General features: G+C 33.0%; 2 protein-coding genes across 2 annotated transcripts in view; both read right to left on the bottom strand.

The window, feature by feature from the left end:
• Positions 1 to 352: 352 nt before the first annotated feature.
• On the bottom strand, positions 353 to 5706 carry LOC117122212. Its single transcript, XM_033267721.1, has 8 exons — positions 5555 to 5706; positions 4837 to 5040; positions 4384 to 4571; positions 4094 to 4273; positions 2508 to 2578; positions 1335 to 1448; positions 918 to 1178; positions 353 to 480 (listed from the first exon to the last, which is right to left on the bottom strand). The coding sequence occupies exons 1-8, from the start codon at positions 5618 to 5620 to the stop codon at positions 353 to 355; spliced, it is 1212 nt and encodes a 403-aa protein (XP_033123612.1). The 5' UTR covers positions 5621 to 5706.
• A 2350-nt stretch (positions 5707 to 8056) lies between these two features.
• The window catches only part of LOC117122211, a 12549-nt gene continuing 7320 nt past the window's right edge, over positions 8057 to 13285 (bottom strand). The window contains exons 7-13 of the mRNA XM_033267720.1: positions 11915 to 12061; positions 11621 to 11771; positions 11299 to 11505; positions 10544 to 10701; positions 10090 to 10254; positions 8481 to 8554; positions 8057 to 8067 (exon numbers count right to left, since the gene is read on the bottom strand). Coding sequence (XP_033123611.1) covers positions 8057 to 8067; positions 8481 to 8554; positions 10090 to 10254; positions 10544 to 10701; positions 11299 to 11505; positions 11621 to 11771; positions 11915 to 12061 — 913 coding nt within the window. The remainder of the gene's footprint in view (positions 8068 to 8480; positions 8555 to 10089; positions 10255 to 10543; positions 10702 to 11298; positions 11506 to 11620; positions 11772 to 11914; positions 12062 to 13285) is intronic.

Raw genomic sequence — 13285 nt, 5'->3', positions numbered from 1 at the left:
TGGAGTAAGTGAGGTTGGTCTTAAGGCATGAAGGGAGGGTGAGTTGGTTTTGAGTAAATTACATTCGCACATTGGGTCGGTATTTTGCCACTCTTCTTCTTCCATTCTAGTACAGACCACCTATCGGTGTATTTTCGTACTGTGGTTGTGTGCGAAGTAGGTGAAATTTTAGAATCAAAGATTCACTTTATTTTATTTATTTATTTATTTATTTATTTATTTATTATTATTATTATTATTATTATTATTTTATTATTTTTTTTTATTTTAATTTTTATTCTTTTTTTTTTATAAATAAAACATCAACCCATTTACTAGGCTCCTCTGGGAAGGGGGTGACTTCCATTTCACCTTATGGTGGAGTACCCATTTCACTGCTCTGTTTTAGTTGACACATTGACACATTGACAATGTCGGTAAACGGGGCACCATCTCGTAAGCACACTCTTTCAAATTTCTTTGTAGATACCATCGACACTCCTGATTTAGTAATTGATACATCATTAAGTGGTTTAAGTAGGCCTACATCCCATGAATTTAATTGGGGTGGTACGTCAATTGGTAAGTATGATAGAAGGGTTTCTGTGTAAATGGGTAAACTAGCAACATACTGATTTATTTTATTGAAACTCATTGGCCGTCAAACATGGGACAGGAATTATAGGGTCAGGGATTGTAGTAATTCATTTTTAACAATCGAAGAATCTATCAATTAATCAAGTTATTAAGTAATTACATTTTGTTGACGGGAATATATATATATATATATATATATATATATTTATTTATTTATTTATTTATTTATTTATTTATTTATTTATTTATTTATTTATTTATTTATTTATTTATTTATTTATTTATTTATTTATTTATTTATTTATGACACTGCTTTAAAAAATGTTATTAGGGCATCATACTCCATCCAATAATGGATAGATGTGTATAAGAGACAGCTACATTACTATATACAAAAGACTTCTTTGATTTGTTTACAGTTTTTGGAACTGAAGTGTCTTTTTTCTTTTCATCATCGCCCTCCTTTTCCCTTTCTCTCTCTTTTTGATAACGAAGCTTAACAGCTTGACCTCTGCTGTATTCACTGTCGACTTCATGGCCTAATTTGTTACTTGGAAACCATCCCATCTTCTTATCACTAAGTCGCATTCCCTTTACCCAGGCTAAAAAAAGTCATAAAAGAGTGCAATTAGAATATAATTATTCATACATTTATAAATCTATTTATTGAACTAAACGGTAACAATAATAGCACGGAACGCACAAGTAGGCCTACTTTAGGCCTACAGAACTAACTTAAAATCAGGAGCATGTTTTACTTTTGTCAAGGGCTTCCTGCATTTCTAGAATCTCTATGATGTCGTCGATTTCCAGATGAAGTTCGTCTTCTCTGTCAGTGATGAACGATTCAGTAACAATGTGGCTCGGTCGTCCTACAAGAAGAAATGTGATAGGAACGAGGCCCTAGAAGCAGTGGCGTCACTGTTCTAGGGCAGACGGGTGACTGTTATTGGGGCCCTAATTAGTGAGCGAAGGGAGCGTTAAGTTTGTGAGCAGAGCGAACAAACAGACAGAAGCTGGCGGCCAGGGAGATGCGTAGGGCCCCGGTCAGGGTCCGGGGGGTAAATACTCCTGGTGGGGTCCGAGTTATCTGCGTTGTCAGAGAATAGAATGATCCATGACTGATGAAATATTTTAGACAATTTTATGACACAACCAACATAGATTACATAGGCCAACTTTCGGAACTGGTAGGCCTATGTACTCTATGTGCAGTGGTGGCGCCAGGGGGAGGGCCCCCCGTCGGGGAGAGCTTCCCCCCACCCCCCGTCGGGAAAAAATTATTTGTATTTTCTACATATTAGTGGACTCTAAAATCGATTAAATAAGCCTTTGAAACCCCTAAATTGTCAAAATTTTCGGGGTCTCCGCCCCCTGGACCAGTTTCGGAACTTTTAATCAAAACTTGACCACGTCCACTTTGCTTTCGTCGGGGAAATCTGACCCCTCGTCGGGGGAATTACTCCCCCCGCCAGCCTCCGCTGTCTATGTGTAAATAAATACAGAAAATATTTTAGTGAAAATCCAAAACATGTTTTAATAACGTATATACTAACTGGTCACGCGCGAAATAGATCAAGTGTGGTTCGCAAGACAAACCGCAACACAAACAAAAAACTGCAGCGATCGTTTACATGAGCCCCAGATAATGTGGTTTCTGTATGATGATGACAGGCCAGAAAGTACGTGTATTTTCAATGTTTGAAACTGTCGGGGCCCCATTGAATGGAACCATGGTATTCAAGTTTATATTAAATCTTTTAACTAACAGTGCCAGGGCACCTGGCGCCCCGGCCCCAGTCAGCGCCCGAGCGTGACGCCACTGTTTAGAAGAACTATATATTGTATCATCAAAAGTGTTAAGTCATAAAAATAACATTTATAAAAATATTATTTAATAATTAAAATTTAAAAAAAAACATTTGACTTACTATAATCATCAAATTTTCCCGATTCGCCTGTAGCCACAACAAGTGCCGATTTCCATTCCAATAAATCCTTCCTGAGATGAAAAGAACTAATACAGTTTTAAATGACGACTAACCTTCAAAACCTTTATCCATGTCTTGCTGTTGTTAAGATAATTTGATTTTTTTTTAATGAAGCTACTATTGAAGTTGTGGCCGAATGGGCAGGAGGTTTATCCATAATTTAATTCCACTCGCTACGTTTCACAATGACACTGCTTTAAAAAATGTTATTAGGGCATCATACTCCATCCAATAATGGATCTTTCCAGATTGTCAATCAAACTTAACAACTGGCTAATCAGAGCATCGCTAAGAATACGCGCTTATCACACACGTGTGTCCCACAAACGCACGTGTTTACGTCAATAAAGATCAATGGTTTACCGACGTCAATAAAGATCAATGGTTTACATTAGACGAGACATTTTTATACCTTCTTTTGCGCATTTTTTTAAAGATCGTCAGAAGGCCAAAAAAAAAAAAAAAAAAATCAAAATAAATTATTGTTTTCTTATTTAGCAACCAGTTTTGTCAAAAACATCCAGACGAAGGAGAAAATAAAAATAAAATGTTATTGGTGAATGTAAACAGTGTAGTAATGGGATTGTTAAATGCTTTACATTTGTGAAGCAATATACATTTTTTATTTTTGGTATTTTAAGGGCAGTGGTGGGTGTAATAAAAATAAAGAAAAACTTTTCTGGAATTTCTATTTTTTCGTAGCGGCGAGTGCCAAAAAAATTTTTTTTTTATACGAAATCATCATTATTGGTGGGCGGAGGATTCGCTAAAAAAAGTCTCGCCTTAGTAACACTGTAAGGGGTGGGGCTAAGCGGAAGTATCTATTGACGAGACTTTCACTGTTTTTTGAAAATAATACAGATAGAACTTCTATTAAGGGGACATCTTCAGGACCAAAAAAGTTTCCCATTAATAGGGGTGTCCTCTAAATAGGGGTACCCCTATTCTGGGGACACTAACCAAAAATGTGAAATTGTCCCCTTAATAGGGGGCTTTGGATGTTTTCCTATAATGATGACATAGATTCCTTATAATTTTATTTTAATTTGACCTAAAAATGAGTTACAGTTTAATTATACCTAATTTATAACAATAATTTGCAATGCAAAAAATAATTCATTTAAGATATGAAATTAACAGATATGTAATTAAAACTACAATATTTGTGTATGTTCTCGATATTGTTTCTTTATTGGAGTGCAATGTTAATGACCAAATATTCTTTTTAAATATCAAGTTTTCTATTGGATGCACAAGATAGAATGCTTTTAATACTGATGATGTTACCAAGGCTGTCCGGATAAATCAGAATCCTATCAAAATACAGTACACAAAACAAGAAAAACTTACATTGTAAAGTATTAGGAAATATCAAATAAAAAAAAACTAAAAAAAAAAAAAAACTCCACTGCATCATGCTATAGAATTCCACTTGTTCCTATCCAGAGAGTATACAGTAACATCAATTCTGACTTATTGGTTTACTATTATTATATTTTATGTAGTAGATTCAAATTCATGCTTACATTGATCGATCGGAGTTTAGACCGATGACGTATTCATGTTGCTTATAATCGGCATCTTCCTTTTCATAGATCCACAATTTGAACAAATTTTCTCTCTCAGGCATCCAGTTTTCTCTGGATTTTGCATCTACGATACCCACATCAACGTAGTTACGATCAAAACATCTACAGAACCTCGGTCTGTATCATTTTAAATATATAATTTCATCATTTAGACAAAAATAATATGTTTTTAAAATAAATATCTATGGTTTATAATTTGCGTTCTTAAATCTTGTATTACGACTTACATTTTTAGATTTTCGACAGTTTCATCTGAAGAAGAAGTCAAAATTATGGCAGATGTACATACATAAAGGTTGATTTGAGTCGAATGATATCGCCTCTTCAACGGATTCACGAGATCTTTTTTTCGTTTTCTAAACATTTCCATGCGATCATGTTTCTGAATCCAATCATCTTGTATATTCGACAACTTCTGTACTTGCAAAAGAAAGTTCAATCAATGTTATACACATTCAATATAAGTGCTAAAGTCCCAACCCTATATTTAAAAAACTCACCAATGGATATAAATGAAATTTTATAGTTTAGATTATAATAAAATTTTGGTGACGATCCGGAGTAGGGTGTGAACATGAGGACCATTTAAAGGAAAAACGTCCCAGACCAGATATCCCATTATCATTTTTATTAATACATAATTCAATCATCAGATTGCCTATAATAACACTTAATTTTACTTGAATCAAATGAGGCTCGTTGATCGTCTCAGTCGGCAACATCAGTAGTGCGGATGTGACGTGCTTGTTATAGTCTTGTTCGACACTTTCTTTGAGATGCTGTCCACGAAGAATCAGCTGTTTTAACATGTGCAATGTATTTGCATTTAAACGATGAAATATTTCCTGATGGTCCGGGTCCCTTATAATTGCGGCCTCTAAAGACTGAATAAAATAACAAGCAATGTAAAGCTGCTTGACCAGCGTAGATGTTAAGTTTAAAAGTCCTTGGTTTAGTACCGGCACTTTTTGGACCAACATTTCATTGTTTAAAGATATGTCACAAAAACACATTAACCATCATAGGGGTAACTATAATATGCAATGGGTTCTTTAAAGTGCACACGAACCAGATGTGGTACACATTAGCGTCGATGTTAAGGATAGTTTAATTAGAGATGCCCCTGATTTTTCACTCGGCCATGACTTAGTATGTAGAGCATGTTGTGTATGTTTGTCTTGTGAAACATATTTTCATCTATACATATCAATAAAAATAATAATAAGTAAAAAATATGAAAGGATATAAGAATAAAATAAAATAATGAGGACTCCCTCAAAATGATCACATGACATTGATCGTGTCGAATTATTCCGGTTTCAATTATTAACTCCAGGTTAGTTAATGTTCTACAAATAAACCTATATCAGGAAACTGGTTTATGCCAAACCACTTTACCTTCAATTTGTGGTAAAGCCTTGTTAGCCAATCGGCTGGTTTGGACAGCCGCACCTGAAAGTCCATTTGAGAGACACGCCATTTAGCTTGAGCATTTCTTTCCAAGTTTCCAAGTGCCTGACTGAATGCTGTAGGGTGTTTTCTAATAGAAAAGTGTATTAATTTATTAATGTATTAATAAATTAGTACGGCACCAAAATGATTGTTATTTTAAAGTATTCTGCTGAAGACTGCTGTAATAATATATTATAGCAGAGTCGGGACCAAATATAATTAATCCAATGAATTAGCATTAGAGAGGCCTATAATTTTTTAAATTCTAATTCACCCCATAGGTTTCACTAAAATATTTTTCTCATATTTTTGGTATTCTCATTTCATGTTCATGGGTTTGTGAATGTACCAAACACCATTGCATGTACATTCATAAAATGTGAAATAATCGTTTATCTATTTAAATGGATCCAGCATTTATCTCAATGTAAATACAAATAATAATAATAATAATAATAATAATAATAATAATAATAATAATAATAATAATAGTAATAATAATAATAATAAATAATAATAATAATTACTATTATCATTATTTTTTCATCCAAATTCCTTTTTATTTTCTCTGATACACAACATAAATTCCACTGCAAGGTCGCATTCGACTAATATTTTGTGAGTAACAAACATCCAGTGGGAGCAGAATAGTATGTTTTTAAGCATCTTTAAAACGCTCAACGTATGTATTTGATAAATAACTGTTCCTTATTTTCTTTTTGGAAGATTAATTTTTTTTTCTTTGATAAAAGAAATCGAAATTTACAGGCAAATTCCTCGCTTGAAGGAAGCTTATCTTTCAACTTACAGGTGAAAATATGTTTAGCATTAAAAACTAAGAAATTAATTGAATTCTCCTCGCCATGACCCAAAAATATGGCATGATCCATGAATTCGAAGTTTTCCCTCAACACGTTTTTTAGCAATATTCTCCCAGAACAGGTTCACATGGCTCAACGTATGTATTTGATAAATAACTGTTCCTTATTTTCTTTTTGGAAGATTAATTTTTTTTTCTTTGATAAAAGAAATCGAAATTTACAGGCAAATTCCTCGCTTGAAGGAAGCTTATCTTTCAACTTACAGGTGAAAATATGTTTAGCATTAAAAACTAAGAAATTAATTGAATTCTCCTCGCCATGACCCAAAAATATGGCATGATCCATGAATTCGAAGTTTTCCCTCAACACGTTTTTTAGCAATATTCTCCCAGAACAGGTTCACATGGCTCAACGTATGTATTTGATAAATAACTGTTCCTTATTTTCTTTTTGGAAGATTAATTTTTTTTTCTTTGATAAAAGAAATCGAAATTTACAGGCAAATTCCTCGCTTGAAGGAAGCTTATCTTTCAACTTACAGGTGAAAATATGTTTAGCATTAAAAACTAAGAAATTAATTGAATTCTCCTCGCCATGACCCAAAAATATGGCATGATCCATGAATTCGAAGTTTTCCCTCAACACGTTTTTTAGCAATATTCTCCCAGAACAGGTTCACATGGCTCAACGTATGTATTTGATAAATAACTGTTCCTTATTTTCTTTTTGGAAGATTAATTTTTTTTTCTTTGATAAAAGAAATCGAAATTTACAGGCAAATTCCTCGCTTGAAGGAAGCTTATCTTTCAACTTACAGGTGAAAATATGTTTAGCATTAAAAACTAAGAAATTAATTGAATTCTCCTCGCCATGACCCAAAAATATGGCATGATCCATGAATTCGAAGTTTTCCCTCAACACGTTTTTTAGCAATATTCTCCCAGAACAGGTTCACATGGCTCAACGTATGTATTTGATAAATAACTGTTCCTTATTTTCTTTTTGGAAGATTAATTTTTTTTTCTTTGATAAAAGAAATCGAAATTTACAGGCAAATTCCTCGCTTGAAGGAAGCTTATCTTTCAACTTACAGGTGAAAATATGTTTAGCATTAAAAACTAAGAAATTAATTGAATTCTCCTCGCCATGACCCAAAAATATGGCATGATCCATGAATTCGAAGTTTTCCCTCAACACGTTTTTTAGCAATATTCTCCCAGAACAGGTTCACATGGCTCAACGTATGTATTTGATAAATAACTGTTCCTTATTTTCTTTTTGGAAGATTAATTTTTTTTTCTTTGATAAAAGAAATCGAAATTTACAGGCAAATTCCTCGCTTGAAGGAAGCTTATCTTTCAACTTACAGGTGAAAATATGTTTAGCATTAAAAACTAAGAAATTAATTGAATTCTCCTCGCCATGACCCAAAAATATGGCATGATCCATGAATTCGAAGTTTTCCCTCAACACGTTTTTTAGCAATATTCTCCCAGAACAGGTTCACATGGCTCAACGTATGTATTTGATAAATAACTGTTCCTTATTTTCTTTTTGGAAGATTAATTTTTTTTTCTTTGATAAAAGAAATCGAAATTTACAGGCAAATTCCTCGCTTGAAGGAAGCTTATCTTTCAACTTACAGGTGAAAATATGTTTAGCATTAAAAACTAAGAAATTAATTGAATTCTCCTCGCCATGACCCAAAAATATGGCATGATCCATGAATTCGAAGTTTTCCCTCAACACGTTTTTTAGCAATATTCTCCCAGAACAGGTTCACATGGCTCAACGTATGTATTTGATAAATAACTGTTCCTTATTATCTGCCCCAGAATAATACATTAATTCTATCTACTTCTTATTTATTATATTTATTAATATATGACTCTCTTTATTCAAACACATTAATTTCATTATAGGTCTGTATATAATGTACATATATATGTATATATATATATATATATATATATATATATATATATATATATATATATAGAGAGAGAGAGGGGGCGGGGGGAGAGTACAACGCGTGTGATCCTTTGACTTACCATATTCCGTATCTTGACACTGTTTTTCCTCTTCGGAAAATTCGAATGCCTTCGTCCACTCTTGTATTTCATTGCTTTAATATAATTTGCAAATACCAAAATATGTAATTGTGTTTGAAATTTAGGTATAATTATGAACTTCCAATAATTGGTAAACATAGAAATAAATCTAACTTTAATGTATCCAAAATATCTATATACAATATCTGAATACTGTCTATACAATAACCAGTCGATATATTAATTTCTACTTTTGAACAAATTAAGTCTTCTTCTTCTCATCGAGTCCATATTTAAATTTATGCCCAGCCATGGCTGGACACACTCCTTTGCATTGTTGTTGTATTTTGTGAGGTCTTAAGTAAATTAATTTTATATGCACGTAAGGCCTTGTCCAGACTATCAATTTTTTTCTGTGGTATGACCAGGATGTGATGTCATTATGACCCTATTTAGGAATGTCACATTTCTGTTTTCATATAAAATGTGATATTCTGAACAGTCTGTTGAGTTTGTTTTTCATGAAATCACCACACGGATCACCAGGGAGCTTCTGGTGACGCTGATTTGCTGGTCGAATCCAGGGGCGATTCTGGTTTGTTTATAACAGGCCTAACATAGACAATTATGGCAGCAAAGAAACAAGTTGAGTAATGATTTATTATAAATAAACAATAAATACTCATGACAGATACATTCATATGCTATATGTTTATTTTGAGAATGATGGATGGACGGATTTATTCGGTGTAAACACGAAGGGTAAAAAACGAAAGTCTGAAGAAGACTTATTTCTATGTGGGGTCCTCGTGGTGATTGGGTAGTACACCGGGAGACAAGACCCCAAGCCCCAACTCTTTTCCGAATATTTTACTGCGTTCTTTAAACGTGCACACATGACCAACGGCTTAAACGTCTCATCCGAAAAACAGTGCGATATCGTAACTTGCATTTCAGCTAAAACACAAGGAGAGCAACCGGGGACCCAGATATCTCCACGGTTCAGCGCACACACAGTGGCTACCACCAGTATAGCCGACTGAGCAATGCTGCTCTCATAATTATGGTATTCAGCTTATAGGCCTGATAGTAAAATGTCTTGAAATATTGGTTTTATACTAAATGTTCAATCTGTATTTTAAAAGATATGTAATTAATACAGTAATGTATAGTATTTATGAAATATAGGCCTATCGTTATTAAGTCGAAGCTCATTTATTTCTTTTCCAGTGCAACTCCATGTAGCCATGGCGTTTTTAATAATATTCGTTTTAGTTGCAACTGGTCGAAATAATAATTGCATAATTAAGTTGAGATCAGCATTTTAGTAGATGTTTTCATTGGTATATGATGACCTACATTTTGTATTTTACAAATTTCGTCGTTCGATTGTATAAGTATACCACTCAATGCATTAAAGAGTTTAATATATTTTTTGAGGTGTATATCTGTTTATATAAAATTAATTAGATATTACATTTAAAATGGAAGTACTACACTGTATTCCCTTTTATACTTTGCGGTTCTTTTAATGAACATTGACCTATGTTTTTATGTACATGCATTCATTTTTTTCGTATTTGAATTGAAGTAATTTATGTACAAATACCTGTCTTCGAGTGTGAATCCATATTCTTTGACAGGCAACTTGGTAAGCGGGTCCAACTTAGTTAGTATCAGTGTCTCACCTCCTGTGCAGCCCATGTTCTGATAGACTTGTCTTTCAAATTTGATATTACTTTTATGGACACAGTCTATCACTCTTAAGTATTCACTGATATATAAGAAAATAAATAAATATATTGATGAGCTGTAATAATTAGGGTATAAACGAATAGTAGAATACTGCAACAGCAGCCGCACAACAGTGGTTTAAGTAGTACCGGTAGTAGCTCTTGATTTGATTTTAGATATCCCCAACAACATCATTTATTCTCAACACTCATAAGTTAATAACAGAAGTTTTCACCTAAAAATACGATCCAATATAAAACTAACCATCGGTGTTTTGATATCTAGTAGGCTTATATGGCATAGTCATAATTTAATACGTATTCAAATACCCTTTATCTTCCACAATAATGACTGTTGAAACAAAAGCCATCATTGTGCACTTCTTCCTCTTGTCTATTACTGAGTGCCTCTTGCTTTGTTTGATGTCCTCAGTAAGATAAATGGTACCCGTCTTTTTAACCCAACTCTCCTCGCTTACCATAGCTTTCTATACAAATTAGAGAAATTTGTATTAAAAACATAATAAGCAATTAACACGTAAATAGGCATAGTATGTTGGCTTTTGTCTCTTCCATTTAAGTTTTTTATTCTGTATAATATTTCTCAATAAAATGTGACTGTCTTTTTTTTGGGGTTAATTCTAGGATAGTCTGTTCTTGTTTTTTTTTCCTCTGTTCTTTCAATCTCATGCATCATTTTTTTCTGCTTTTTCTTACGTTCACCTTACATTTCTTTACTTGGACATGGCACGTAGAGATCTTGTTTATTTGCGCCTATTATTAGTGATCTAGTAACAAATGTTTTGATACAGGTGATAATATAATATAATAGGCCTATATCATAATGTAATGTAACGTAACGTAACTTAACGTAATATAATGTAATATAATATAATATATATAATATTTATTTATTGTGTATTCGGTAACCTATCGTGTTTGATTATTGAAAAATATATAGGGTCCAAAGTCAGGCTGAGTATCTGACCTAACTTGCATGTTCAGCTTTTTTATTCTGTTATAATACTATGTGTGTGACGATTATTAACGTGATAATTGCCGATCAGTTACTAAGGCTGACTTACCTGAGACTCGCGTTCTTTCTCACCTACATATTTAAACCGAAGTTTTTGAAGTATAGATGTGCTGTGATGCTGAATATCTCGAATAATGCGGCTTTCGTGTTCATTACAGTTGAGAATTATTTGTTGTAATTTGCAACAACATTCTTTCATATCTTCAATCACCGATGTGTCTTCCACTTTCTCAACAACTAGAGCGTCACAGAAACTCTGAAAACCAAAATAAGAATCATGATTATTGAACACTGAGCATGAAGAATTTTTTTGTGAATTATTGTGAAGTTACGTATTGTTTGTAAACATAGCGTAAACACACGCATATTACCTTTAATATACTATGAAACTTCTTCAGCCAGTTAGCTTGTCTCAGTATGATTTCTTGAAGATCTTTAAATGATAGTTTGTAGTTCATGTTTTCTTCGGAGCCTCGTCTTTGTAAACTTGTAAACTTTTCCGCAAAGTGGAGATGCCCATACCTATAAAATGACAAGTTGTAGTACTTTCAGTTGTAAAACTATTCTATGTTCCAGAAGAAATTCTCAATCTCGTCTCTTATTTTTATAGTAAAATTCTGTCTAGTATAAAGCCTAACGAACTATCAATATCACGACACATTTACCTTATGCATTTCAACATGTTCATTTGAAGCTGTGAATATATTGCAAAGTTGATGATCGGTTGTAAATAATCTGCTTCAAGAATATTGGTTATTAGTTGACAAATAGCAGGAGTTTGCCATTTACATTGGTTGAACCAAGTATAAATCCTATTAATTCAGAAGAAACGCAAAGTTTTGATTATTACAATGATGAATTGCAAAATCGATTGTGTAAAGAGAAATCTGTGTAAAATAACATTCAACTACTTAGGCCAAGTAGTAATAATAATAACCATCTTCAATAGGTGTTTGGTCAATTTTATGTACGTGCATATTTTAACTCTTTTAATTAGTGGTTAATAGTGTTTATATAAATACTTAACCTAATGTAATTTTTTTCACCATCATAAATTCTTACATCTTTTGGCGTTTTTCATTACTTTGCTTAAACTCCAAGAACGGACTTAGGGGGGAGGGGGCGGGCCGGCCCCGCCCCAATCCAATCCGATCTTCGACTTATAAGGCGCATTATACGAAGTCTCAATGCGTCAATTTGAGGGAGTGCTCAGGAAAAAAATAAACAAAGTTTAAAAAGAAAGAAGAAAAAAAAATAAATAAATGATCGCTCCAAACGCTTCATGATTTATTATCAGGCCGTTTAAAAAACACAATTTTCGCTGGCGGACTCCATTGGGTAGTGTTGTCTCGATCGGCCCCACTTTCGGCCCCTTTCCCTTTCGGACATCTCTGGATTCACCCCTGACCTAAAACTATATGCTCATAACAAAATATGTTATGCATACATTGTAGGCTTAATTTCTCCACCTCTTCTGTTTAGAATACTTTACAAATTACACCTTATGCGCGCACTTACTAAAATCGAAATAATGTACCACATTTAATACCTCATCTGATCGTGTTTATTCAATACAGGACTACAGTCTAAGTCGGGGTACCCTTAAATAATAAACTGAAATATTAAATTGCTCATTTAAACAGATCAAACAATTTATCAACGTCTAGAGAGATACCAACACACAATCGTTGAAATATACAATTTTACTCTAGATATATTTTGATTTTCTGCAACCATATTAAGTTTTCTGTATAATACAGGAATTTTACTGTTTATGCAAAATAATTTGTAATTACTTCAAATTTTTCTTTTGTTTTAATTATTTATTAGCTTAACACAGTATAGCTTTAATATGTAGACATACACACATATCCTGAGTTTTATTTGATATATCTATCACTTTGCCAATGCATCTACTTCTTATTTTCCTGTTATATAAACATTTATTTATATAATTATATCTATAACATTATCGCAAGACGGTTTAGAGTTTATCCCTATTATGTCATGATTTATATCTATACATACATACATAC

Source organism: Anneissia japonica, unplaced genomic scaffold, assembly GCF_011630105.1.
Source record: "Anneissia japonica isolate Jap-2015-1 unplaced genomic scaffold, ASM1163010v1 scaffold287708_len1499824_cov190, whole genome shotgun sequence".
Lineage (NCBI taxonomy): Eukaryota > Metazoa > Echinodermata > Crinoidea > Comatulida > Comatulidae > Anneissia > Anneissia japonica.
The sequence above is the reverse complement of the archived record's forward strand: the minus strand, read 5'-3'. Positions and strand labels throughout refer to the sequence as shown.

Excerpts from the sequence above, each read along its gene's own strand:
- LOC117122212 (XM_033267721.1), bottom strand. The coding sequence starts at position 5,620 with ATGGACTTTCAGGTGCGGCTGTCCAAACCAGCCGATTGGCTAACAAGG. Across the intron at positions 5,041-5,554 it reads GGCTTTACCACAAATTGAAG|TCTTTAGAGGCCGCAATTAT; the intron begins GTAAAGTGGTTT and ends TATTTTATTCAG. Across the intron at positions 1,179-1,334 it reads GCAGGAAGCCCTTGACAAAA|CCTGGGTAAAGGGAATGCGA; the intron begins GTAAAACATGCT and ends GACTTTTTTTAG.